At 31.0% G+C, this 26274-nt stretch overlaps 2 protein-coding genes across 2 annotated transcripts in view; one reads left to right on the forward strand and one right to left on the reverse strand.

Annotated features, from left to right (window-relative positions):
* Naa15-16 (N-alpha-acetyltransferase 15/16) overlaps positions 1-26274 on the forward strand; it is a 149005-nt gene that overhangs the window by 75867 nt on the left and 46864 nt on the right. The window contains exon 16 of the mRNA XM_035353981.2: positions 232-295. Coding sequence (XP_035209872.2) covers positions 232-295 — 64 coding nt within the window. The remainder of the gene's footprint in view (positions 1-231; positions 296-26274) is intronic.
* On the reverse strand, positions 16939-25460 carry LOC118184328 (uncharacterized). Its single transcript, XM_035353992.2, has 2 exons — positions 25211-25460; positions 16939-22241 (listed from the first exon to the last, which is right to left on the reverse strand). The coding sequence occupies exons 1-2, from the start codon at positions 25226-25228 to the stop codon at positions 21288-21290; spliced, it is 972 nt and encodes a 323-aa protein (XP_035209883.1). The 5' UTR covers positions 25229-25460; the 3' UTR covers positions 16939-21287.

The raw sequence follows: 26274 nt of genomic DNA on the forward strand, positions 1-26274 counted from the left end.
AAAAAACTTTTCAATATGTTTATTATTGCCCTGTTATTTCTCATGCACATGTAGCCAAAGAAATAATAATAATATCTTACTGCAATTTTATTTCCATATAAAAAATAATGTGGACATATGTAATTTATGTTTCATTGGTATCTTTTGTAATATTTTTTAAATCTGAATACTGATTTAGTTAAAATATGTTTATTATGTGAGTAAGGCTGCAGTTTTAATTAATTTTGGTAGGTTTATTTGAGGTTGTACGATAAGCCTCTAACAGAAAATGAAATATCTGAAGAAATAACTACAGGTGAGTTGTTTCTTATAAACTTCTGAATTATAATATTGTGATTCAGTATGTATACAAAGTACTCTTTTCTAAGGAATTGTTTGGAGTCTGTGAATTAATGAATCCATTTTACATTAATTCCTATGGAAAAAATTGTTTTCGTTTACAGACATTTCAGATAATGAACTATCTTCAGGAATGAAGTAAGCTCATGAACCAAGGTTTCACTGTACTAAAATACGTACTCCCCTCCTTTTTTTTTTTTTTTAAAGGGAGTAGTTGTCAGTCTTATGGACTTGACTAAATTAACATTAATGTATTTTTTCAATGTTTTCTGATTATCTGTACCACTCATGAAAAAACTGAATTTTGAACTTTGGAGAGCATTTCGAAACTCATGACCAGCTTTGGAGAGAAATAATTGTTAGAGTAGCCATACTTCTATTTCAATGATGCACCGAGTGCTTCCTTCCTTTTCCGTAGAAGACATGTACCCTTTTCAATTTTCTGTGCTGCTGTTCTCCTCATGTACATAGCGATACATTTTGGTTAAAAAGCATTAGAGAATGCCACAAACTTAGCATCGTGCCTAACCTCAGCATTGCGCTCTGTCTACAGTCCTGATTGCCCAAGAATAGTTAAAAGTTTCAACGTACACTACAACATAATGAAAGTAAAAGAAAGCAAACTCTGTAGCGACGTCATTCTTAATGACAAGAACAATGCAAAACAGACACAGTCAAATGACTTAACTGTAATTGTGAGACAAATGTCTGATGAAGAGTTTTTCACATTTTCCTGTAAATAAAAAATTAGGAAGTTGTCTTTTTCCCTCATTGTGTGAAGTAGAAGAAAGTTTCTGGTTTTGAATTTGCAGAAAAGATGATGTTCATCGCAAAATAAGACTTATTTGTTTGAAAATGTGAATTTGAAATCAAACAAAAGACATATATATTAGTCATGTTGTAATATGTCTTTGCATGATTTTGTGGCAGTTAATTGCTCAGTTCTAAAAGGTTGGTTGTGGTGGGGGGGGGGTTAAATAATAAGTGACTTTAGAGCATCAAATTTAATTTTCTAAATGAACCTATAGTGCATTGGACATGTTTTACTGAGGTGTCTAGGAATGTTAAGAATGAGAGTGTCAGATTATGTGGAATTTATGAGCAGATTTTCCATGATTTTTTCAAAATTGGGTTACCTCAGCAGCCATCTGCAAAAGCACCTGAGGAGATGACCAAAAAGTTTCAAAAGTACTCCAGATGCTGCTGGAGAGGATACGGTGGTGTGATATTTGACTCATATGAGTGAAGAAAAAAAGGAGAGGTGGTTGGCCTACTTAAGCGGAACCAGGAAAAAATTGCTGCACCAGCCAAATTTAAATATTTACCATCTTATATTCTTTTACATTTAATTTCACTGCATATCATTTGAGAGATTTTAATATTAATGTCCAGTCACAAAGGTCTAGCTTTGAAACTGTCTAGCACCAGTTTCAAAGCTAGACAAAGTTTTGCTTAGGTTTAAGCATTTATTTGCAATGTAGCTTTTGTGTACTTTTATGTATTTTTATAGGAATAGTTTTTGCCCATATAATTATTTTAGAATATTTAGATATGTATTAGCTTTCTCCATAAAAACCACAGTATGCTTTAATTTTGTTTTTTTAACTTCTGATTTTTACTTAATCAAGGTTGTTAAGTATTCAAAAAAAAAAAAAAAAAAATCTCTTGAGGCAATTTTTCTGTCAGCTTTTAAACTGGAAAGTTCTAGCAAGATGTGAAGGCAAAATTTAGACTTGCAGTGGATGGTTTAAATTCTATGATAAAATGAAAAATGTGTTCATGATGGTATGCAACATCATGAATCAGATATGTTTTACAAGAAGGTTATGATTTTTTTAAATGGCAAATACACAGATATTTGAATTTTGTACTTTTGACCTTAGAATGCTTTTTCTTAATATTCTGTACTGTTAAAGTTATAGAAAAATTGCAATTAAACTTCTGGCTCCCAAGGTACCATATATCATTTCATAACGTTTTGTGAGGTTGTTCTGAATTTTGATATTACTAAAGAAATAAAATTAGTAGTTTTTTCCTGTACGTTTTAAATACATATAGTTTTTTAGAATAACAAAAAATCTGTAGTAAATCTGAAAATTCAAAAATGGAGAGAAACTTATTGAAGAAGAAATTAGTTTTATGAAGAGAAAGCTTACTACTAATTTGCTCATTTACTAATTTGTTAATTGCTGATACAATTAACAAATTAGTAAATGAAGCATAGAGTAGTAGAAATATTAATTTGTTTATTATAGTAAAGGACTTGAGGAAATGTGTGTAAATTAGGTAAAAATGGAGCAACATTTCCAATAAAGAAGAAACACTTATGTATGTTTATGTATACATAAGTGTTTCTTCCAAAAGTACAAGTCCGAAGGAGCAATGTTGGGTGTGTGGCAAAAGATCCCATTCAAGTCTGTACAGAGTCCAGCTGGTGAATGGAGACACATGTGGTCTTGCATTTGATGGAACATTACCATTTTGCACCGGAACTCATTTCGACGGTTTATCTTAATAGCAGTGTCAATACGCACTAGCATCTTGCTGTACACCGTACTGTGGAGGGTTTTACCATTTCCCAAATAATCTTTGTAGATAATACTGCTGCAATCCCACCAGATACAAAGTCAGTATATACAATCATATGATCTTTTTATAAGACAAATTGTGCTATGTTGAACCATCTGAAAGTTCCTGTGATACTGAGATTGAAGAAGCTGATGTACAGCTGAGGCAGTGTGCTCCAGTACTGCAAGAAAATTCACCCACCTTACAATTTATGTGTGCATCTCATAGTGCTGATTGTGCAGACAAGGACTTGCTTCTAAACCTGGATACTTGTGTTTGTGAAGTATTGGGTTCCGTTCATGACTCTGATGCAGAATTTGGAGCTGATTACCAGGAAATGAAGGAAAATAAGCATGTACCATCTGATAAAAATACCGAGGTGAACTGTATGCATGCTGCGAATGAACTACAGAGTAATGAACAAACTGTTTCACATCTTCCACTGGATGAAAAGTTTGAAAGGACTGAATCTTCAGACTGTAATATGCAAAACAGAAATGCGTCTGAGAACTGCAGTGGAAAAGTATTTGACCCGGGTATAAATTAATGAAAAGACTGAGATTGAAATACATTCTGAACTTTAATTTTGTAGAAATTTAAAATTGTGATGTGTTTAATTTGTGTATGTAACTTGTACATAGTGTAAATATCTGTTTCTTTGTTTATGTTATCTGTATGTTTTAAAACATTTTGATTGTACCGAATTTGGCTTCTGACCAAGGGTTATACTGCCCGAAACGTGCAGTCCTTGTGAAGGGGCAGTGTTACGAAATGTAAAGGTACGGTGGGGTGGCTTCCCTGCAGGGCGGTTTTGGGGTTGCATTGGAGTGGTGGGGGGCCTTCTGGGACGGGTTTGGCTCGGAGTGTTCTCGAACACTGGCTGGGGGCTGTGTGGGCCCTGCTGGTGCGTGGAGGGTTAGTTAGTATTAAACTGGTGTCTCCTCTAGTGGGTCAATCGAGTTGATAGCCGGGCAGCGAGTGCCGAGTGGGTCGTTGAGTGCACCGAAAGAGTCTCGTAGTGTATCGCAGTTAGTGCATGTTTGAGAGAGCGTGTTGAGCTCCAGGAATGACTGAACCGAAGAGTCTGCAGCTGTGCTCTGCGTGTCGTCGAGTGCATCGCAAGTTGTAGCTTGGAGAATCTCAAGAGTATGTAGAGTTCAGAGAACGACTGAGCAGAGTCAGGAACTGTACTCTGGTGCTTTGCAGTAAAGCTGTTTCCACCATTATAGCCTGATAGTGTCGCTGATTGTGTTAGCATGTTTATAGTATTTCTTCGATGACTGTTAAACGTGATTTTGGAGCTGTCCTGATTAATACCTGCCAATAAAGTGTGTTTTGATACTTCATCAAGAAGTGTTGTCGTTATTCACTCCAAATCCACATGAACACCGTATGAGCATGAAGGAAGAAAATAACGTAACAACTGCTGTCAGAAAAGAAAAACGCAACAATATATATAGTTTTGTACCTCCATTTTTTATTTTAATCGGTCGCACCAAAAGTGTATATATATATTTATATATTTTTGGTGAGAGTGGGTATATAAATATATTTACTCGGCTCAATCAGCTCTCTCCTTTTTTTTTTTTTTTTTTTTTTCTTTAAAAATGATTGAATTATGTTGCTCTTATCTGGTTAAGGTTTTTTGTGCCTTTAGTTAACATGCATGTAATAGTTGTAGATTTATCAACTATTTAAAAGTTGTTTAAGTGCATCTAAGCCTAATTTTTAGCAGCCATATTTGTTTATTTGTTTACATTTGAAGCTTAGAGAATAGTGGATTTGTTGCCGATCTAGAGAAACTATACTTTGCAAAAATAAAGATAACGTCTTCTTTTATTATTGCGAATAAAATCGTGATTAATCAATTCTGGTTATTAAATTATCCCATATATCGACTCATTATAGCATTCACAACAAATTTTTGCCAAGTGAGACCAAAAGTAAACTTTCAGTTTTTTGCACCGAAAAATCTGCCTTCTTGCCCGCTGGCTGAATTGCTTGTTTTTGCATAGAAACTTTAATTTTAATTATAAAAGTTGTTCTTTAAATTGTTTTAACTGTATTTATGTTTTATATTTTTGTATATTTTTCGATTTTTAATAAAACTATATTGAGATTTTATGTATTTTTGCTTTGTTGCAAAGTGAAAACTGAATTAATTGAATGAAAAATATATCAGTAATGATGAATTTGAAGAAAAAAATTTAATAAAATGCAGGTAAAAATGCACATAATTCAGGGCTATGGAGTCGGAATCAGGAGTCAGGCAGATTTTGGGGTAAAAGGAGCTGCAGTAGCTAAAAACAGGTTGACTTTGACTCCGACTCCAGTTTTTGTTGGACAGTTTGAATTTGAAATGAAATTAAAATGAATTTTAAAAAATTAATAACAAGCTGAGTTATTATTTTTATTTATGGACTACATACATTAATAAATAGTTATTTTCTATTCTATTGGCATATTAATAAATAAATATAAGGGAGGAGGATGGATGTGATATTTGCCATTAGTGATTAAACTGAAATACAAGTTAGTTACAAATTTCACTGGTAAATTTAGGTAAGCAGCAAGAACTCCCAAAATTGATGCCATTCTTAGGAAGCAAGCAGGAAAAGGAGCAATTACTGATCAAGCAACGCAATAAGAAAGTAAATACTTCATGATAAAGAGGTTGTTAGAATTAAAATTTTTTTAGAAGATGTAGATAACCCTAATGTTTCATTAACAGAAAGACAGTGGAATGATCTTGCAGAATTGGAAACTCTTCTTTCCACACTGACTGTATATAGCCACAAAAAAAGCTGCAATCTGAAGAATTGACAGGAGGTGAGAATGGAAGGATGGGATGTTTGTCCTTTCTGAAATGGAGGGTTTACTGCAGAAGGAATAATTTCTTCAATGAAGAAAAGAGAAACTAGTTTGCTATACAATGAGATCTTGCTGGGTTCAATATACGTAGATCCGAAACACTGAATTTTCTTGGATGATGAACAAATTAAAAAGACAAAGAAAGCCATCTATTAGCTTTCATTAAGAATGAAATTTTTCTCAGAACAATTCGAGAATTCGAATCAAGACAGTCAAACTACAGACATTGCAACTGAGTCTCTATCATCCTCTTTCATTGATGAATTAGATTTTGAGAAATATTTTTGGATAATATTGAAAAGGCTAAGGCAAAGCAAATGAAAATAAAGAACCAAGAGCCGAAAAAATACAAACATTTCTACATGGCCTTTCAAGAAATAGAGAAATATGATTTTGCTTGCAAAACACCTCTTTTAGAACTTATAAAAAATTCTATCCCGAAAAGTTAAAAGATGTAGCCCTAACAGTAACAGCTCTTCCTCCTACTCAAGTTAGTGAGGAAAGGCTCTTCTCAGCTCCAAGTTTATCAAATTGGAACTCCCAACAAAGATCTTGCTGTAGCTATACTATTTCTTAGAAATAACTAATGCCGGTTTTTCCATTTCATAATAAATGCTAATTAATATAAATAATTTGCTATGCCATCAATTTTTTTTCCTGTAGCATCTGTTACTACTTTTATATTAAAAATAAGCTGTAATACAGGTGTATATGTATATATATATAAGGGAGTTGGAGTTTTTAAAATTCCAGAAATCGGAGTCGGTCATTTTCCCTGTCGACTCCACAGCCCTGATATAATTTACACTCATGTCCATAAATTATGGATAATTCGGAGTCACGCGGAAATCGAACTCTAAAATAAATATATCACCTGTAAAATCACTACACACATCTTCAAGAATCATATGAAAATTTCTAGTTATGACACAAAGGACGCATTTGGATGATTTTTTACGTGGTAGAATTATCGACCGTCTGGAATGTGGGCGTACTCAACTGGAAGTATCAGACGAACTTGGAATTGCCCAGAGTGTCATCTCCAGGCTTTGGCAACGATTCCAAGATGATGGTAAAGTGAGCAGACGTTACAGCACAGGTCGCCCCAGAGTTATAACGCCGAATGAGGACCGGTAGTTGGCAGTTACTGCCAAAAGAAACAGGCGGAGCACAGCCTCAGACCTGTCTCGTCAGCTCTCTTCAGCCACTGGTACGACAATTTCAAGGCAGACCGTGTACAGATGCTTAGAGCAAATTGGTCTATATGCTCGTAGACCTGTCAGATACGTTTTACTTACTGCAACTCACTGTTGCCTGCGGTTAGCCTGGAGTAGAGAGCCTGCATTGTGGACACCGCAACAGTGGGCTTGTGTGATGTTTTCCGACGAGTCCAGGTTTAGCTTGCAGTCTGATTCTTGCCGGACTTTCATATGGAGAGCTCCAGGTACCTGTTACCACCAAGAAAACATCATTGAACGACACCGTTACGGTGGTGCAGGAGTGCTCGTTTGGGGTGTAATTATTCTGGGTTCTAGAACTGACCTGCATGTTCAAATTAGAAGTATGACAAGCCAAATCTATCGGGACGTCATTCTGGAACAACATGTACGTTTGTTTCGTAGCGCCATGGGCGCACAATTTGTGTTTATGGATGATAATGCCTGTCCTCGGTGCAAACATCGTAAGCGAATGCCTTCAATCGGAGGATATCACCCGTATGGACTGGCCAGCATTCTCACCAGACTTGAATCCAGTAGAGCACATGTGGGACATGCTTGGCTGATGAGTTGCAGCCCATCACCCTTCTCCTACATGTCTACCGGAGCTTCGGAGAGCATTGCTTTTTGAGTGGTGTAATATCCCCCAAGATCAGATTGATAATTTGATACTCAGCATGCCTAGGCATTGTACAGACTGTATTGCATCGTCTGGGAGACATACAATGTATTAACAATCATACCAACCATGTAATATTGGTGTTTTGTAAATATTTTTTTCCCCCTCCAGGGAGAAAAAATCTCTAATTTTTTAAATAATATCAAACATATAGCATCTTTTTTTGCTCTTTACCTTTTGTTTAATAAATAAGCTTTACAAATAAGTCAAATTTGTTTTGCTTCTAACTCTTCCTTTCCCTGATTTTGCATTGTCCTTAATTTATGGACATGAGTGTAATATTTTGTACAAGGAAGTTGTGGTGTACACATCAGATTTTTTAATTCTAATATGAAGTTTATCTGTTATTTAAAATGAACTGTGCTAAAAATTGATGTTTGTGATCATCTGCTCATAAGTAATGGTAGAGAGCAAAAAAGTTATACATTTATTCTCGTATCCACTACAATACCGTTCTGAGACTGAATTATAATTAAGATACTAATGCATGTTATAGGTTTTTGATCATATTGATTTCAGTAAATAATTTAGCAAGCTATTTGTAGTTTCCCTCATCCTGACATGTACACTTAAGAGCTTGAAAATATTTCAGACTAGTACTATATCGTTCTGGTAACTTGGAAGTATTTTAAACTCAACCACCCTCAAAATCCTGTCTTTCTGCAGTCATCAAATTTTCTTTTATTTGTGATCTTTTTCAAAACATTAATCCCTCCCCCCCATTATCTCTGAGAAACCTTAAGCTTGTCTTTGTGCTCTCATAAAGGGATAAGATTGTTTAAAGTGTGAGAGCGGTGATTTTATTGATACAGCTTCTCGTAGCGTAAATTTTCATAGGCTGCAAAAGCTGGGGGGGGGGGAAATCTGGGTTAACTCTTCAATTTAAGAAATTACAAGAAAAAGTTTAAAGAATAAACTTTCAGTTTTAATGGAAATATCAAATTTTAAGAACCTATTTCAAAGGGGAAGGAAATTTTAGATAGAAGAAAGCTTAACATTTAAGACAATAATTTCAAAGAATGTTGAAACAGGACACTGACATAGAGCTCTGGAAGTGTTTTCAGTGTATGCTGAGCATCAGCAGAACTGTATGATTGCAGAAAGGTTTGTGTTTAAAAGATTTTTATATCATGAAAGCTGGCAAATACAGTATCAGTTTAAAAAATATTTCAAATTTATAGCATATTTATTTTTATGAGATTAAAGAATTATCTTTGATTTCAGTAGTAAGACTTCTTAATCTGTTACCTTTTTTAAAAGCAAATTTAAGAGGTAGAAATATAATTTTTGAATGTTAAGAACATTTTTGATACAGGTAAAGGAACCTGAATTTCGGTATTGTCGAGCCTACCAAAGAAATTACTAGGCAATTAGATGAAGAGGATTTCGCAGTCAGTAATTTCTAGGTTTAATGTGGGATTCTCGATTAAAAAAAATCAACAGCACTTAATTATGATGCATTCTGAAATTTCATTTTTGTAAGAAGGTTTTTTTAACAGCAAGTACCTGAAATCATTTAAAAACTGTTAATTAGTTGGAGGAAATTATACAACTTTTAAAAGTGAAAGAAAAACAATTGTGTATTACCGATTTTTTTCAAATAGGCTTTAGAGCTTGCTGTGTAAAAATGAAAATATGTAAACAATTATTAAACAGAATATCGTTTGAATGCTTTAATTTTACTAGTTATGAATTATGTTAAACATTTGAAGTTATCAATTGGAATTTAATGTTTTTAAATATTTATAAATGTTATTGCATAACTTCATAATTACATTATTCTTCGAATCTTCCTTGCCTATTAGTTCATCTTGCTAATATGGTCACTTACAGATTCCAAAGGAATGATAAGGAGATAGCATGAATGCCATATTCCCTAATTAAGTAATCCAAATTGAGTGCTTGAGGATGACATTATAATGAGATTTAACTGTATTGCATTTATACTTTATTAATATTAGCCTGACAATACATAAATGACAAATTTGTTTTACTGGCACAAGCGATGGTACATGTTCGTGTATGCCTGCTAATGCTAAAGGAAATGACATAGGTTTTCTTATCGTTAAGTGTGATGTTTTGGAAGGAGATATGGGTTAATTGTCAGTTTTATAGCTGTTAAATCTATACTGATGTTGTAAAGAGAAAAAAAATGTGTGGCTAAATGTATAAAGCTTTTAAATTAATCTTGTGTAAATCTGACCTTATCCTGATGGCCTAGTGTAAAATTGTTTAGTCTTGGTGAATTATTATGAGCAGTATAACAATAAAAATGACTTAATAACTAACAACAGAAACTTTATTTACTATTACTTATAGTTTTTGCAACTTAAAATAATATATTTCATAAAACTTGGGGGGGGGGCTGATGTATTGTTAGCGAATTACAAATAGCTGGCATAAAGGAACTAACAGTTAACATTTAATGTCTAATTAAGTAAACACCTGTGGCTGTAATTACAGAAATTATAAATTCAGTTCTTACTAAGGAAAGTAACTCACAGTCAACTATGGTGAAGCAAGAGAAGATGCAGAGCAATTATTTGAAGAAAGATTTCACTAATTACAAAGTGAAGTTTAAAACCATGCTGTTGTAACTAAAATTTGCATGAACTTCTAAACTAAAGAACTGGTGTGATTCTCATTAAAAAAAATTAAGAATTAATTTGACAAGATAGTAGGAAAAAGGTGATAGCAAATGCATGTGTTGCAACTCAAACCCCAAGATTTTGAATATAATTAATGATTTTATTTATATGTAATGTTTAAGTTGAGCCAACTTTATTTTACAAACCACTTTTTAATCTTGAAGGGATAGAATTTTTGTTTCTTTATTCTTTAATAAAAGGAACTTCTTAATAAAATAAATACATGAAGTAAATAAAAAGTATTTAAAAGCAGTATAAAGTTTAACTATAGTTGGAAATGCATAAGGGTTTGGAATATATCCTAAACATTTTGAAAGACAATTCATTACTACCTGTGAATGCATTCCTTTATTTGAGTAATTTCATACATATGTAAAATCTATATAAAGAAACAAGATTTTGCACATGAATCGTATGACCACATCTGTCTGATTGAGATAGCTATGAGATATCATGTAGAAAATATACATTATTGAGAACAAAAATGCACCCTCTCTTAGGAAATATAACAGCTATTGATTTTTACTTAATAGAAATTTCCATGTGCAATATGTTTGATGAATTATATGACTCCTGGTATAATAAATAGTAATAAAAATGTTGCTTTGTAGAGGAATGAAATATGAGGCAGGTTTTAAATTAAGAATAAGGTATTTATTTTTCAATAAATAATTGAAAATTCCAGATGAATGAAAAATTTATTTGAGAATGGAATAAAAAAATGTGTGTTTGGAAAGCATGCTATAATTTAAATACTTCATAAAAGTAAGAAGATGTTGTTAAATAGAACAAGCAGATGCAATGAAAAAGTGGATTCTGGGAAATTACCAAAATGGATACATCATTATTCACGTTGCAGTCCACATTTATACTCTGAGCTTTATCTAAACCAAATGTGAAAGGATACTGAATATTTGGGCTGCTTGGCAGCTGTGTAGTAAATGTTAGAAGTGGTCATTCTGTTCTGGTGAAAACAAGTATTCATAAAAGAGTATTTAACATGCATTGTAGATGACATAAAATTAAAAACTTAGTCATTTTTAAAAGGAGGATGTGATTTGTATGTCCAGCATTTAAGCAAAGTGAAGTTTTTAAGAAATATTGTTTTGGTTCAAAGCATTACTTATACACCATAAAATATAGTAATTATTTGTATTCCAAACATTTTTTTTTGAAATATTATTTATTCATGAAAATGAAATGATGCCAATCAGAGATAGTTGGAAAGTTATTTAAAGATTATGAAATGTCTATTTGAGAATATGTTTATGTTATATACTGTATTTATTCAATTTTTGTTGGCGTTTATTTTCATGTGCCTCCATTTCAAAAATTTATTCTTAAACAGTTAATTTTTAAAAGCTTTATTTTAACATCTTGGCAAAATATTATTTTTACAGAAAAGCAAAATCCATTTACATAATCTAATTTCACTGTTTCCAGTTTTTCATTACCATAGCCAGTATTATATGCCAGAATATCAGATTTGTGTTAACTTTACAGGTGGTGCTTTTAATTTTTAAGGAGTTCAGGATTTTTAATTAAAAAAATGTATAAATATCTATGCTCAAGGAATTTGTCAAATTCCAGAAATCTGTATATTGAGTTTGTTGCATGTAAAAGGGAAACTATGAAAAGTTATTAATATTCTCCTAACATTAGAAAAACTGTTTTCTTGTGTGTTGAATCCACAACATTGTAAATGTATAGTTCTATTGTCTTGTTTATTGTAGCTATAAATCTAGTTTTTTTTTTTTTTTTTTTTTTTTTTTTTTTTAGATATAATGATGAGTGACATCACATTATAATAATTTTCAAACAAATAACATATATATTATTTGAAAATGCTATATCTGGTACAAAATGACTGACCACAGCAATCTATGACAATTATATTTCAGTTTTTCCCATCGAATCAACCTTGATAATGAATGGCAAGACTGTTAATTGTGGTTAAAATCTGATGTCACTCTGATATAATGAGAACTCAGCAATGGACTGATTTGAGTATTTAGTATTATAAATGCAAAGCTGAGTTTTGCTACATCACATAGTGAAAATATTCAGATTAATTTGCTTTTGGTGTAAAATGTAACTGATATAATGCATGCAGATTGATTTTTGAGGGTTTTGATCATAATTTTTTTCAATTGGTTTTGGTTCCTTTCAAGAAAAGATTTGAAGCGTTATGTTTTTTCTTTTAGGCTGAAATCGATTGATGCTTATTCTGTTGTGTCTAAAATCTCATGTGTTTAAAACATGCGAGGATTATTTTTAATGCTGTTCAAAAGTAATTTATGTAAACTTTTATTTTGCAAGTAAATTTAGTAGCATATGAAACTCTTATAAAACTGCAAAAGACATTTTATAGTTTTATTAGAATTTTATGATACATATTTCCCTAGGTAGAAAGGTAAGAAGGTATTAATGTTAGTTTTATGGTACATATTTCCCAAGGTAGAAAGGTAAGAAGGTATTATGTTAGTTTTATGGTACATATTTCCCAAGGTGGAAAGGTAAGGAGATATTATGTTAGAGTTAAGAGTTTTATGGTACATATTTCCCAAGGTAAGATATTTTATGATACACATTTCCCAAGGTAAAAAAGCTTAAGTATGCTTTATATGAAAAATCACAAGAAAAATATTTCTGTACAGATACAGTGTTACAAGTAAATGACAGATTATCAAATTTTTACTATTTGAAACTCAGTAGGATTGTCAAATCTAATAGCCTTCACATTTGTCCTTCATTTAAAAATGAACCATTATCGTAATGGATTAAGGGTTGTACACTAACTTAATACTACTAAATAGCAAAATGCAGCTAATATTTGGTATTATATCACTTGAAAAGATTTGGTATGTTTCAAGAGTTGAAAGTAGTCAATAGCCTTTTTAATTGCTGGATTTTTTTTTTTTTTTTTTTTTAAACTGCAATAGTAATTTGATTTATTTGAACTTTGAGATTTTCAGTTAGTCAAATTATATATACAATAGGCTCTATTTACTAAAAAATAATGTTAACTTTTCTTAGTAAGTTAAATTTCAACTGTGTAACAAATTGTTTTTAAATGAACGCTGACATTTTCATTTTCTGTAAGTTAAAATCATGCCCTAAATTTTCATTGTACAGTTAAATGAGATTTTTATTTTTTTATTTTCTTTGATCATTTTGCAAGCAAGCATACTGTTGTTGTTTTGAGCATTTGAAAATATAGATTTGAAAAAATTGTTATTTGTTTTATAGGTATGTACGGTGTGTACTTTTATGGAATGAAACTGAGCTTACATTTTACCCTTTTGTTATATTTTTAAAACATCTAGTAAATTTTCTTTAAAGAAATGAAAAGATAAAAATCTTTTATTTGTTTATTTTTTTAATTTTTTTGTTCAGTTGCTTTCGTGTAGTTCTCTGCTGTTCAAGTGGAATAATATTACCAAATGAATAGAAAATATTTTATTAAGTGTAATCACATTACAGAGATTGTTAAGAATTCTGCGTAAAAGTGATATAACTTGCTTACTGTCATTTTATATAAAAGATTTTAGTACTATTTCTTTATTTCTTGTATATCATAATGATTTTATTTATTTATTTAAATATTTTTTATTGTTAGTCGTATTTTCAGTTTTTTGCTTTATTTAGTCCGTTTTTATGCCTCTTCATAATAGAAGATTGGAATTTTTATCTTCATTCGTTTTTGACTTTGTGGAGTGTTATTTTGTGTATAATCTAATAATATTCTTACAGATCTTTCTCTGTTGATCAATCCATCTTTCACCCATTCTTTTATTTTTTTTCCATGGCTAATATTATTAAAAAATAAAATTAAAACCTTGAATTATAATTTCACAATTTAAACCAGGACCATTGTCAGCACAACTTCAAATGAATTGAATGCATGGTAATTGCTTTTTGCTGAGTTGTTATGTTTTATACTAAGCTGTAGTTTGTGTTCCTTATTGTTTGAATTCTTTAAAAGAAATTTTAAAAAATTAGATGTAATCTGTGTTACTTATACAGATTACCACTTATCTCGTTTTTTAGTAGTCATATATTTTCGTGACTGTATGCTTTCCTACAAACATGATCAACTTCACATGCAATGCAAAACAGCTCTTCCTGTTCCCTCAATTCTATATCATGTGTGTCTGAAAATAAGTTTTTCACCCAAGTTATTTTCTAAGCTGTTTGGTCTGATTTTCATTGTTTAGCAAAATTTTAGTTCATGGATATGATTTTGGGGATATTACTGTCAGAGAGAATGTACCTGATATTCTTTCTTTTTCTTATACCCCCTTTTATTTTCCTATTTGTTCAGCAGCAGGCTTATGTTGTATAGGAAAATAATGTATCCTCTCAAAATTCTTTGATGCCAAATTGCATTTCAGAGTTATTTGCTCCTCAAGAAGGAAGACATAATGCTATAAGTGTTTACCCCATTTGATATAATGCCAAACAGAGAGTTATATAATGTTAATTATTAACATTATATGACTCAGATGGAAAGGAAGTATCAGTTTGTAAATAGAATAATTTTGTTAGCAACTTAATTCGTTGTTATATTGCTGTATCTAATAGCTCATTTATACTAATTAGTATTTCAAGTTGCATTAGTTATAATATTCATTGCACATGAAAGTTGAATCTGCTTAATTTTCTATTGTAAAAAGATTTTTTCTTAAACAGTGTTGAGAATTTACTTTTCGTATTTCTTATTTAGTTTTCAAATGCTTACTCACGTTACTCGTACAAATAAGAGAAACTGCAAAATTCAAATTTTACATGAGTTCTTGAAAATTTTAATATCCCATATAGAAAGAAAATATCATTTAATAACCAGAATAATTCTATTAATTCAAGCTAAGAGAAATGAAGATTAATTAAGCTATATTTTAATAACTTCTTAAAGTCTCTATTAATGCAGTTTATAAAAAGAAGTATTTTTATAGTTAAGTATTTTCTGATCTTCTATTTTTATATATATATATATGGTGTGTGTCTAATGTAATTTTGGCGGAAGAGGAAAACAATTCACTTCTGATCATGGCCGAAACTACTACCTCCTCAAGTTTCTTTGCTACACACCCCTTACGCCACCGCCAAGTTCCAAATCATTCGTATCATGTCATATATGATGTGTGTCTAATGTAATTTTGGTGGAAGAGGAAAACAATTCACTTCTGATCATGGCCGAAACTACTACCTCCTCAAGTTTCTTTGCTACACACCCCTTACGCCACCGCCAAGTTCCAAATCATTCGTATCATGTCATACAGTCAAAAGTCGTTAATTCGGACACCCATAATCCGGACCTCAAAGCTACAAACTTTCTGCGCATGCGTCGCGTTGACACATGCGCGTAAGACCTTTACGGCTGTAAGACCTTTACGGCTTTTGTGCGCATGCACAAAATATGTTTACGAATGCGTGTTTAATGTATAACGGATGGGATAAGCTAAGCTAAAATTATCTAATTCAATTAATGTTGCAGATTGCGTTGTTCCTTAATCTTCGAATTGGATCCAGCTTATTATTTTTTGCAGACTGTTAGAGCAATTTTATAAAAGTAAGCTTGAACTTTCAATTATGTCAAATAGAATTTCTGATATATATTTACTAATATGTAAAGGATCTACAAAGCGAAAGTATGTCTCAAAGTCCATTAAACAAAAAGTGGAATTGCTGCAAAAAATGGATAAAGAATAATGGATTTGTTTATCTAACCATTCTGAAATCTGTTTATCAATTTCACGTTGCTCTGCGTGTGGGGGGGGGGAATGTCGCGGCGCACAATGAACTGGAAGTTGATCTGTCAGCACTATCCTTATCTTCAGGGCAGATGTTTTTATTTTATTTGGCTTATAATTCCTTACTAAATGTAGTATTTCATCTCGATGTACTCTGTCTTTGATATGATTTAAATCAAATTCCTCGTCATTATAATTCGCTTCCGATCTTCGAAAACGAAAGAATTTCGATTGACAAATTAGTCGGTATTCTCGACACAGCAATTATAGGACTTGAACAGCGGAACTTTGTAACTGAAGAAGAAATTATGTCTGTTTATAGAATTAAAGAGAAAGTATTATCACATAAAATGAAGCAACTTAAACAACTTACATTGAAAGGAATGTTTAATAAAGTAAACAAATAAATATTAATCTTTATTTTTTTGTAAATTTTGATACCCTTTAGATCATAATTGTTTTTTATTTCATAAATCACGGTTTCATATTTTTAATTTTATAATTTCTGCATGCCATCTTACCAGATTTAAACTGATGATGTATAATCTGGAAAAATCGATAATCCGGAATCGCCGAAGTCCTAACGAGTCCGAATTAACGACTTTTGACTGTATATGGAAAATCAGAAACTATTTGTATATATAGTACAGAATCCGAGATCTGGAATTTTTGGGACTTCAGCAATTCTAGAAATTTTGAATTTTTAGATCATCAGTTTAAATTTAATTAAATGACATGTAGACATGGCAACATTGAGACTTTGCTCCCAACGCAGCCATGGTGGCTGCACTGGGTATCAAAATTTAGAGATGGCAAAAATTTTACAGTTTATGTGAGCCATTGGGGCAGCAAATTTTTAGAAATTAGGGGGTTAACAGGTAACAGAATTTAATTCCCACAGAGGGTACATTTGGCAGCAAAATGCACAGTGCCAGCCCCTCCCTGAACCTTTCCAGGTCCGAAAGGGTGGTCCTGGCCTATATTTAATGTATAGTGTATTCTTGATTGTCTCATGCAGGTTATCCGTGGCCATGCAAACACAAACACAATGCTAAAGAATGTATATTGCCTGCTCAACAGTCATTCACTTATGCATTTTTTTTTTTTTTTTTTTTTTAAATTGTATGGATTAATTGTAATTTGCTAAATTGGTGAATTTATTTTCATGGATTGGTTTTGCACTTGAATTGCTTATGCTTCTGAATTTAAATGATATTGTAGATTAGTTCGAGAATTAAATCTTTTATATGTTTACACATTTTTATATATATATATATATATATATATTTTTTTTTGGCTTTAAATTTGCTTTTTTTAATTTCGGCTTTAAATTTGCTTTTTTACTTTTATACATGTTTGTTAAAATTTAAATTTAATTTGTTTAAATTTAAATTTCATAAAAATTGATATAATATCTCTAAATATCATAAAAATTGATAGTTAGGATGTTTTTCTGGCATTAACCCTGATAGTGGAGAGTATGCTGTAATTTCCACCAATGTATTGTTATTGGCGGCAGCTTGGCTCCCTAGCCAGAAGGTGTTTTAAAGTGGCATACAGGAATCTCAATTAGTTGGGAAGAGAAAAATGTCATTTATGGTACACATGCTTCCTTTTGTAAAGTATTATATTCTCCATTCCTGAATTTCATAAAAAAAAGGGAGGGATTTTATTATTATTATTTGTTTTCTGCCTAGTGGTCCAGGATATTGGAATTTGTACTCTGTGCATATATCTATAATAATTAAGGATGCTATAAAGGACACATCAAACCATGTAATTTTTAATCATGGCCCATGGTTGACATATGTGTAGATGGAGCTGGCCTGGGGAATTACAAAACATGCAGATAAACCTAGCCGTAGGTTCAACACAATTATTTGTGGGCAAAATAATTCTTGAGATGCATATTCTGATTCAGACATCATCATGGGCTCTATGTACACTCAATTGTCCTCACATCTTTTGAAGTTCACCACATTGTGAAGACAAATATAACAGATGATTGAGAGAAATGATTCACCATGTGTTAGCTGTTAGCAAGCAAGTGAAAATGTGCAGTCCATTCAGAAAGCATGAAAGAGTTTTGGTTTTGAAAAAATTTTGATTTTATTTGAAATCTTATTCACTAATTGTCTAAAATATATGTGCATTATAGCTTTAAGTATGATCATATGATATAAAATCGATTTGAAATGGCACAGTTTAGATTATTATATATAAACAGCTACTAATTTTAAGACAGGAAAGGGATACTCTCAAATTAAAATGAAGAATATTGCCAGTTAAAATTTAATGTTTGCTTTAATATTTTTTATCTTACATTTCTTTCTCTGTATCTATATGTAAAATATAAGATAGTCAAAATTATTAACTTTAATTTGCCAATGGTTTTTTTTTTTATTCTTTATTTAAATTTTGTTGTCTCTTCTTTGTAATCTAAAAATAGCATTTGCTTTATTAACTTTCTGGGTTGTCTCTTTTCGTTTCATGCTTGCTTACGTAATCTTCCTGCATTGAAATAGCCTCTATTCAGTTGCAGATTCGGAAGTTAAAGAAATCAAGTCTATAAATACCACTGCTACTAATGTGCAGCCCCTTTTTTCCATGCTTAGCTTGTTGCCAGCAATGTGTGCTTCTGTCTCTGCATTATCCATTGTTTCAAGATATGTAAGAAATACAAAATTGTCAGGTGCATCACGCACCCAAAATAAATGGGATTGAGATTGTGTAAAGAAGAATTAAGTGTCGAGAAATAAATTGTGACTTGTTATATGCAGCCGTAACTGCTATTTTTTCCTCATTATGCATCTCAGGTATGCACTGTTCTATCTTTCTATCTATGTGCCGTAAAGAATCAGTATTTACAGCAATTATTATGCACACAAATATATGTGTGCGTGTATCTATATATATTAAAACTTCAAAGTAAAAAAGGTAAAAATGGACCTTCAAACCTAAAAATCTAGTGCTAATATAGCTAAGAATAATTAAATTATAAATAGAGATTATGCCTTTGCAAAAGGAAGAGTACAAAGTCCGTAATCCATACTCGTCAGGACTTCGGCGATTCCGGATTAGGGGTTTTTTTGGATTATAAATCATCAATTTAAATCTGGTAAGATGGCATGCAGAAATTATACAATTAAAAATATGAAACCGGAATTTATGAAATAAAGAGCAATTATGATCTAAAGGGTATCAAAATTTACAAAAAAAAGCTTAATATTTATTTATTTACTTTATTAAACATTTCTTTCAGTGTAAGTTGTTTAAGTTGCTTTATTTTTTGTGCTAATACTTTCTCTTTAATTCTATAAGCAGACATAATTTCTTGTTCATTTACAAAGTTCCACTGTTCAAGTCCTATAATTGCTGTGTCGAGAATACCGACTAACTTGTCAATCGAAATTTTTTCGTTTTCAATAACCTCTTTGTCACTTTCTATTAGAAGCGCGCATTGGGTAAACACTTTACATGCATTAAATGCGGGTGCGTAAACGCAATACGCGCATGCGCAAGTTTGTGGCTTCGAGATCCGGATTATAGATCATTCCAGATAATGGACATCCGGATTACGGACTTTATACTGTAATTGTAAAAACTTATTAATTAGTGTCATTTAAAGTAGTAATTAAATTCGATCAATTTATGGAGTAGTAATTAAATTGAACTATTACTTTGGATTATATTAGAATGAATTTCATTCAGATAGACAAGAAGCACAAAACACAATCGGATCTCGATAATTGTTGGTGATTTTATTGAGAAGGGAAAATAATCAGACGTTTTCCATGGAATTGGCATAATTAATGTATATTTTTATTTTAAAGTTTTTTCTAGTTGATTAAATATGAGTTAAGTTTTATAATTACAGTAGTTCATACTCTTCATTTTCCAAAGGAATTTCAGAATTCCACTGAATAGAGGCTTATCATTTGAAAAAAGTATTTAGAATTCTTTTGAAATGAATTTAGTCATTAACATATTTAAAAAGAAATAATTTTAAAAAAATGCAACAAATTAAGTAATTATCGTCATTGACCGGAAATTAGTCAACTTTTAAATGGGAATAAACTAACTTCTAATTAATTAACATTGGCTGAGAGTGTAAGTTTGAGAGCTCTGTTATTTTAAAACATTGCAATCTTGAGTGCATACCTTCAGATAACAGTATCTGAAATCTCATTTCAGTTGGTTGAGCAGACAGGCTGTTAAGCATTCATATATTGGGAAAGTTTTTTTAATGACCGCACACTATATATACATATATTTATTATTTAAAAAAAATTTTTTTTCTATGATTTCAGTTCTATTTCGTGATTTTAGTTTTACCAAAGCAAGCGGCATATTAAATCACTGCTCACGTGAAATGAAGACTATGTAAAACAGATGATTTCAAGTATGAAAACTCTCTGACACCAAGCACTTTATGTTCAGACCATGTAATATTGCATGATAGTTTACGTGATGCTATGTAATTTTATGCAGGCCTTTATACTTATCTTGTTAGAAGAAGTTTTTTTTGAATCGGCAAGTAAGCTCAGATTAATTTCACATACGATTAAGAAGGAATCTTTGTGTACTCATAATATTAACAAAATATCTCTACAAGATAAGTATGAAATTTATTTAAGTGAAATTGTGTTTTCTGTTGAGGATAATAAATCAGTCTGCTATTGATCAGTGATGACCAATGTGGCATTTGTTGTAATAAGACAGCTATTAACTCTTAACCTAAGCTTTAACAAGAGTTTCGTGCAATTTCATATGTACGCTGCATTAAGCTTTTAACTATTAAATTATATATGTATATATGTATAGTATATTTATACATACGGTATGTATATGAGAATGAAGTTGAAAATGAGTCAGTGAATTTATAATTGTTATTTTTATGCTTATATTTTTATTTCTAGTTTTTAAGTTTTGAAAATTTCAGTTTTTTTAATAATAAATTTTCAGTTTCTGCGTAAGTAATTACCTAGTTCAGTGCTGAATTTCATACTTTGAAAATTTGCTTACTTTCCATTCATCTGCTTTCAAACAATTTAAGTACAGCTGCGAAATAATTTTTATAGTGCACTTTTTAATTTTAACAAATTACTATATACATTAATATTTAAAATTATAGGTAAAGCTTTTAATACACTTTGTACTAATGCTTTCATTTCTTGTAGTATTTGATTTTTCAAAAGTTGACTGAGGGTTTTTATGTATGAAAATAATTTAGCCTTCTAATTTTTTTAAGATGCTTGTTATATAGCGGTGGCTCTTGTACTGTAAAGACACCACCATGTAAAATAAGTAACTGTTCACGTTTAACATTATCATGTTCTTGGACTTCATTTCTTCCAGATTTAGAAAGTGTAAGATATTTTAATTTCTTTTCCTTGTCAAAGTCCTCAATATTTATTCGTTCTTCATTGAAGCGAAATATCTTAGGATAGCGCTTGTGACTGAGCAGTCCATCGTAATTTTCAATTAATGGGCCATCAAAATTATCATCCAATATTGGATGTGGTGTCTGTACTTCTTCAGGTGGTGGTAGCCAAGCCCTCTTGATGGATGGAGGTAGAGTTGGAAAAGAGAATCCTGGAAAATTTGGAAAGGGATCTTTATGGTCCTGGAAAAAATCTGGAAACTCGGGAAAGGGTGGAAACTTTGGCAGAGGTGGAAAATCTCCAAAGCTATCAAAATGATGTACAAATGGTTCAAAATTATGTTGATTTTTATGATGTTGAAACATAGCCCGGTATTCAAACCTATGTGGTTCTACTTGTGTGAAGAAAAAACTAGCACCCCTTTTATCATTTTCTCCAGTTTGCTGTGAATGAAATGCACTAGAAGTCTGGGTTGCTTTGCTTATTGTAGGTATTAGTCCTTGATGAGGCTCCTGGGTTGTGGATTTATATTCTTTCACTGAACTAACCAAATCTGTATCAACCCTCTTTGTACTGGCATGAAAGTTTTCATCTCTTTTTGGCAGGTACATGTTGCTTTTCTGTTTGGGGATTGTATTATTACATTTGATGTGCAATCCACAAAGTTCAGTGTGCAGTGGTATTATTTTTCTTAGCGGTTGAATTCTTGCACCGTACTTTAAAGCTCCAAGTGTGTGCTCAACAAAAAGCCAGGCAGTCATAAAAAGCAATATCTTGTAATCCTGAAATTGATACATATTATATCATCAAGAAATCACTATTTAAACTTACAAAAATACTTTGTTAATATAGGACAAAAAAGGATTTCTTTTTTAATATTCAAATTACTCAAATTAGCTTTAAATTATTTAAATTACTTAAATAATTACTTAGATTAATTTTAAAATTGTTTGCTTTAATTCTTCCGTATTCTACAATAATGCTGTTCAAACTGCAAGAGATTATATCAAAAATGTTTTGCCAAATTATTATGGATTTATAAACGTTTATAAATTTTGCTTTAAATTTAGGAAATGTCCTATTCATATTTTAAACATAGATACTAAAAATTTTATTACTTTATAAGAATTTAAATAATAAGTTAAAATAATAAATAAACAAAATTGATGTTTCTACAACAGTAAGAAAGACATTGTAAGTAACATCTTTTAGTTAATGATTCATGAAAATTTTTTAGTTTATTTAGTAAGACAAAAAATTATTCTAGTCTTTCTTAAAATTTATAGCTCTGGATTTTCATGAGTTAATAATTCAGTGCTAACTTCATTTTTAAATTGAAAAGCATTACATAATGTAGAACTTTATATCATAAAATTTTTATTTTTTGAAGAGGAATTATGACTAAGATTTATTAGAACATTCAATTGATTATTACTATTATTTCAAAATGCAGAATGGTTGGCCAGTGGCTGAATGACTAAAGTTGTGAAACTATGATTCAATTGTAAAGCTGATGAGTGTTTTTAGTTCTTGTGCGATATTAATATGAGCTAGGTTTCTCTGGTTAGACTTCACAAAAACATAAATTATAGTTAACATAGCCTTGCATCCTTTTATCTTGACTAAGTAACCACACAAACTTTGAAATAAATTCTGAACTCCCAGAATTTTGGTATTAATTAAATGTGCATTTTGAAAGTATTGCTCTGAACTGCAGTTTTTTTAAATATCCATTCTGCATTGTTATGTTTTTAAAATGTGTTGCTAGAAACCATTACAGTCCTTAAATTTTTCCACCTGATAAATTGAGATAAATTTAATGTTTGTGTTTTCCACCATTACAAATATTTAAAGTCTAAGAAATAAACCTTCTTTTTAATTTGCTTTAATTTTGATTATAGTTAGAAAGCTACTGAACCTTGTTTTATTTATTTAACAAAAATGCCTTCATTATCTTTAAAAGGTGTTTGCAGAAGGAGATTTAAGAATTTTAATTATAACATACTATAATATATTTTTATGGTATACTAGCATATTAATACTTATAATTAGTGCACCTCTTAGTAGGAAGAAAATATATCAACAGTATAACCATCAAGAAATATTTCAGTTATGTAATTTCAAGTCTTAGAAATGATTGTTCTTGAAATAGTTTCTTGTCCAATAGAGTCAAATCAGTATGGTAATTTTGTTGACTGTGAATCTAATCTGTTAATTAAAAACAGTATCTAGTTAAATTTGTAAGAGATAGGTCATTACAGTAGGCTAATCAGTGATTAAGTAGTTAAACCTGTTGAACGGTGATGGAAATACATTGGCTGTATGGTCTCTGCTAGTGGTCTCGTGCTGAATCTTTGATATTCTTTTTGGGGATTTTTCATTGATTTGTATGTATCTGATGCATATTTCTTTATTTTTAGATACTTTTTGCATTCAATCATATAATTTTAAAATTGATTTGCATTTTTAATGTTTTAACTTATTTCTTTTTTTAAAAGAGTGCACTTACAAAGTAACTTTGAAAACTTAAAACCTTATTCCTTAAAATTGTTTGATTGAATTGTATTGTACATCATTCCTTTATTTGCTGTTAATTTTGTTTTGGTTATGAAATTGAATCTACATGCAGCTGTATTTTCAGTCGTAATACCATAGTCCTTATCAATTATTGTCTCGTAGTATAATTATGATAATAATACGATGATATCATTTTTATATTACATGGGGAGCATGGCAAGATAATGGTCTCATTTTATTAATGAAAAAATGTTAGGAGTTTTTATTGCTTAGGATAAAGATTCTGAATGATTTTTATCCTAAGCAATAAAAACTCCTAATATTGGAGTACTTGTTCAAAAGTATTATCAGTCCTTTCTTTAATGTCAATACTCCTAATTTAATTACAATACATGAAAAATGCTTACCTTGGCAATAATCTAGAGTAATTTTTGCATCAGTAGTCATTGTAATACAGCATGAGAGTCATAAATTGGTATGAATAATTTAAAATTATAAATATCTTTGTGTGTTTTCTCTGTTTATTTTAATTGGAAAATATATCAAAATTCTGTATGTATAATTATTTCGAATAGGTATATAGTCATGAAGGTGAGAAAGAATATTCTTCATCCTAATTTAGTGCAATGTAAAATTAATAGAGTATCCATAGCTTTAGTTAAATTTAAAGTGTGGCCAAAATGATTCTCATCATTGCATAAAAACATTTGGTACTTTCTTATTATAGCGGCCTCAAAGATTGAATCTCTAATCAACCAAGATATCTTGACGAGATCTCACCACGTGCTCTTTTACCTGGCTACGTGTTACATCTCGGTAGATTAGCAATTAAATTTTGGGGGCTGCTGTACAAAAGAAGTAACAAATATTTATTTAATCTTTTAACAGTTTCCTTATATGGTTATTCATTAGCATAGGCAGAATTCTAGTTTCTATACAAATATGTCAGAATAAAATTTACATTCTTAATAGTAAAATAATAATAATAATGAATGAATAAATAAACAAATAAAATGAGAACTATCTCGTATTTTAAATTATAACTGAAAAGCTAAATTACATGTATATAAAAATTAGGATGGAATGTATTGCATATAGATATTATACAAATAAATCAAAGTTATTTGTTTCATAATTGTTGAATCATTACAAGAAAATAGTAAGAAAAATGTCATTTACGCAACAAAATTTGTAATTTTATTGAAATGTGAAGGGTTATAATAAAACTACTTACCTGTAGATAAAGCAGCATATTGTATTTAATAACCAATCCCTATTGGTGCAGAGATGAAGTAATTTCTTGAAACAAGAACCTCATGGTGATTTCGCTGTGCATTCGCGCGAATTCTCTGGCTGGCTCTAAAAAGAAAAAGGAAAAGTGATGGTGTGCAAGTAGTTCCCATCTCATCATCTTCACTTGCGCGCTTCTTCCGGGTTGCCGCATTTGGTTACTTATTGCCTTTTTTTCACATCTTACTTATCGTTTTTATTAATTATTATTATTCCGTGTTTCAAGACGTCTTCGAAAATGTTTTTGTTGTCTGGGTGGATCAGCATCTTCAAAGAATTTCCCACGCCAGAAAACTTTACAATAAAAACTACTTATTTTTTTATTGCATAATAATAATTCATACGCGTTGTTGTACGCCTGCAGTGTCGTCGTATTATTAAATAATCTTTATGTATGCATGTTCCTCGCGTTGCGCAAAAACGGCGGCGCCTAGAGCTACCGAATCTCGAACGCACATGGCCCTGTACCGCCTGTACTCGAACATGCGTACTTGGTAGTCGGAATTTTAAATTCGTTTTTGATTTATTATAGTGTGAATTGAGTAAATTCTTGATTAATGAACTCGGCGACTAAAATCTGCGTGCTGCCACTTTGCAAAGCGTAAAATATTTGTTTCAAATTTATTCATAAAACGGCGATTTAAGAGAAATGCTTTACCACTCGGCATTTGTCATTCAAATTTAATAAAAGAACTCAGCGATTTTTAAAAAAATGTGTTGTCACTGGACGATATAAAATGTTTTCATCTTCTACGTGCCAGTTTCTTGCCATTTGGCCAAGCGTGAGCTAATGAATTCTTTCAAAAGCAATAAATGCAGTTCTTTATTTCTATTATTAATAGTTACTCTAGCTGGATTTATTAAAAACATTATCTATTTTTTTCTTTTTTTATAGGGAATATTTTAGGTAGCTGGCCGCATCAGCGGCTAATTTTCATTGGGAGGGGGGGGGAGTTTCTGTGAGGGGATACCAGTAACGATGTGAAAATTGTTCGAAAAGCAGCGACA

Source organism: Stegodyphus dumicola, chromosome 6, assembly GCF_044657685.1.
Source record: "Stegodyphus dumicola isolate Sdum_Otavi_A_Nest chromosome 6, ASM4465768v1".
Lineage (NCBI taxonomy): Eukaryota > Metazoa > Arthropoda > Arachnida > Araneae > Eresidae > Stegodyphus > Stegodyphus dumicola.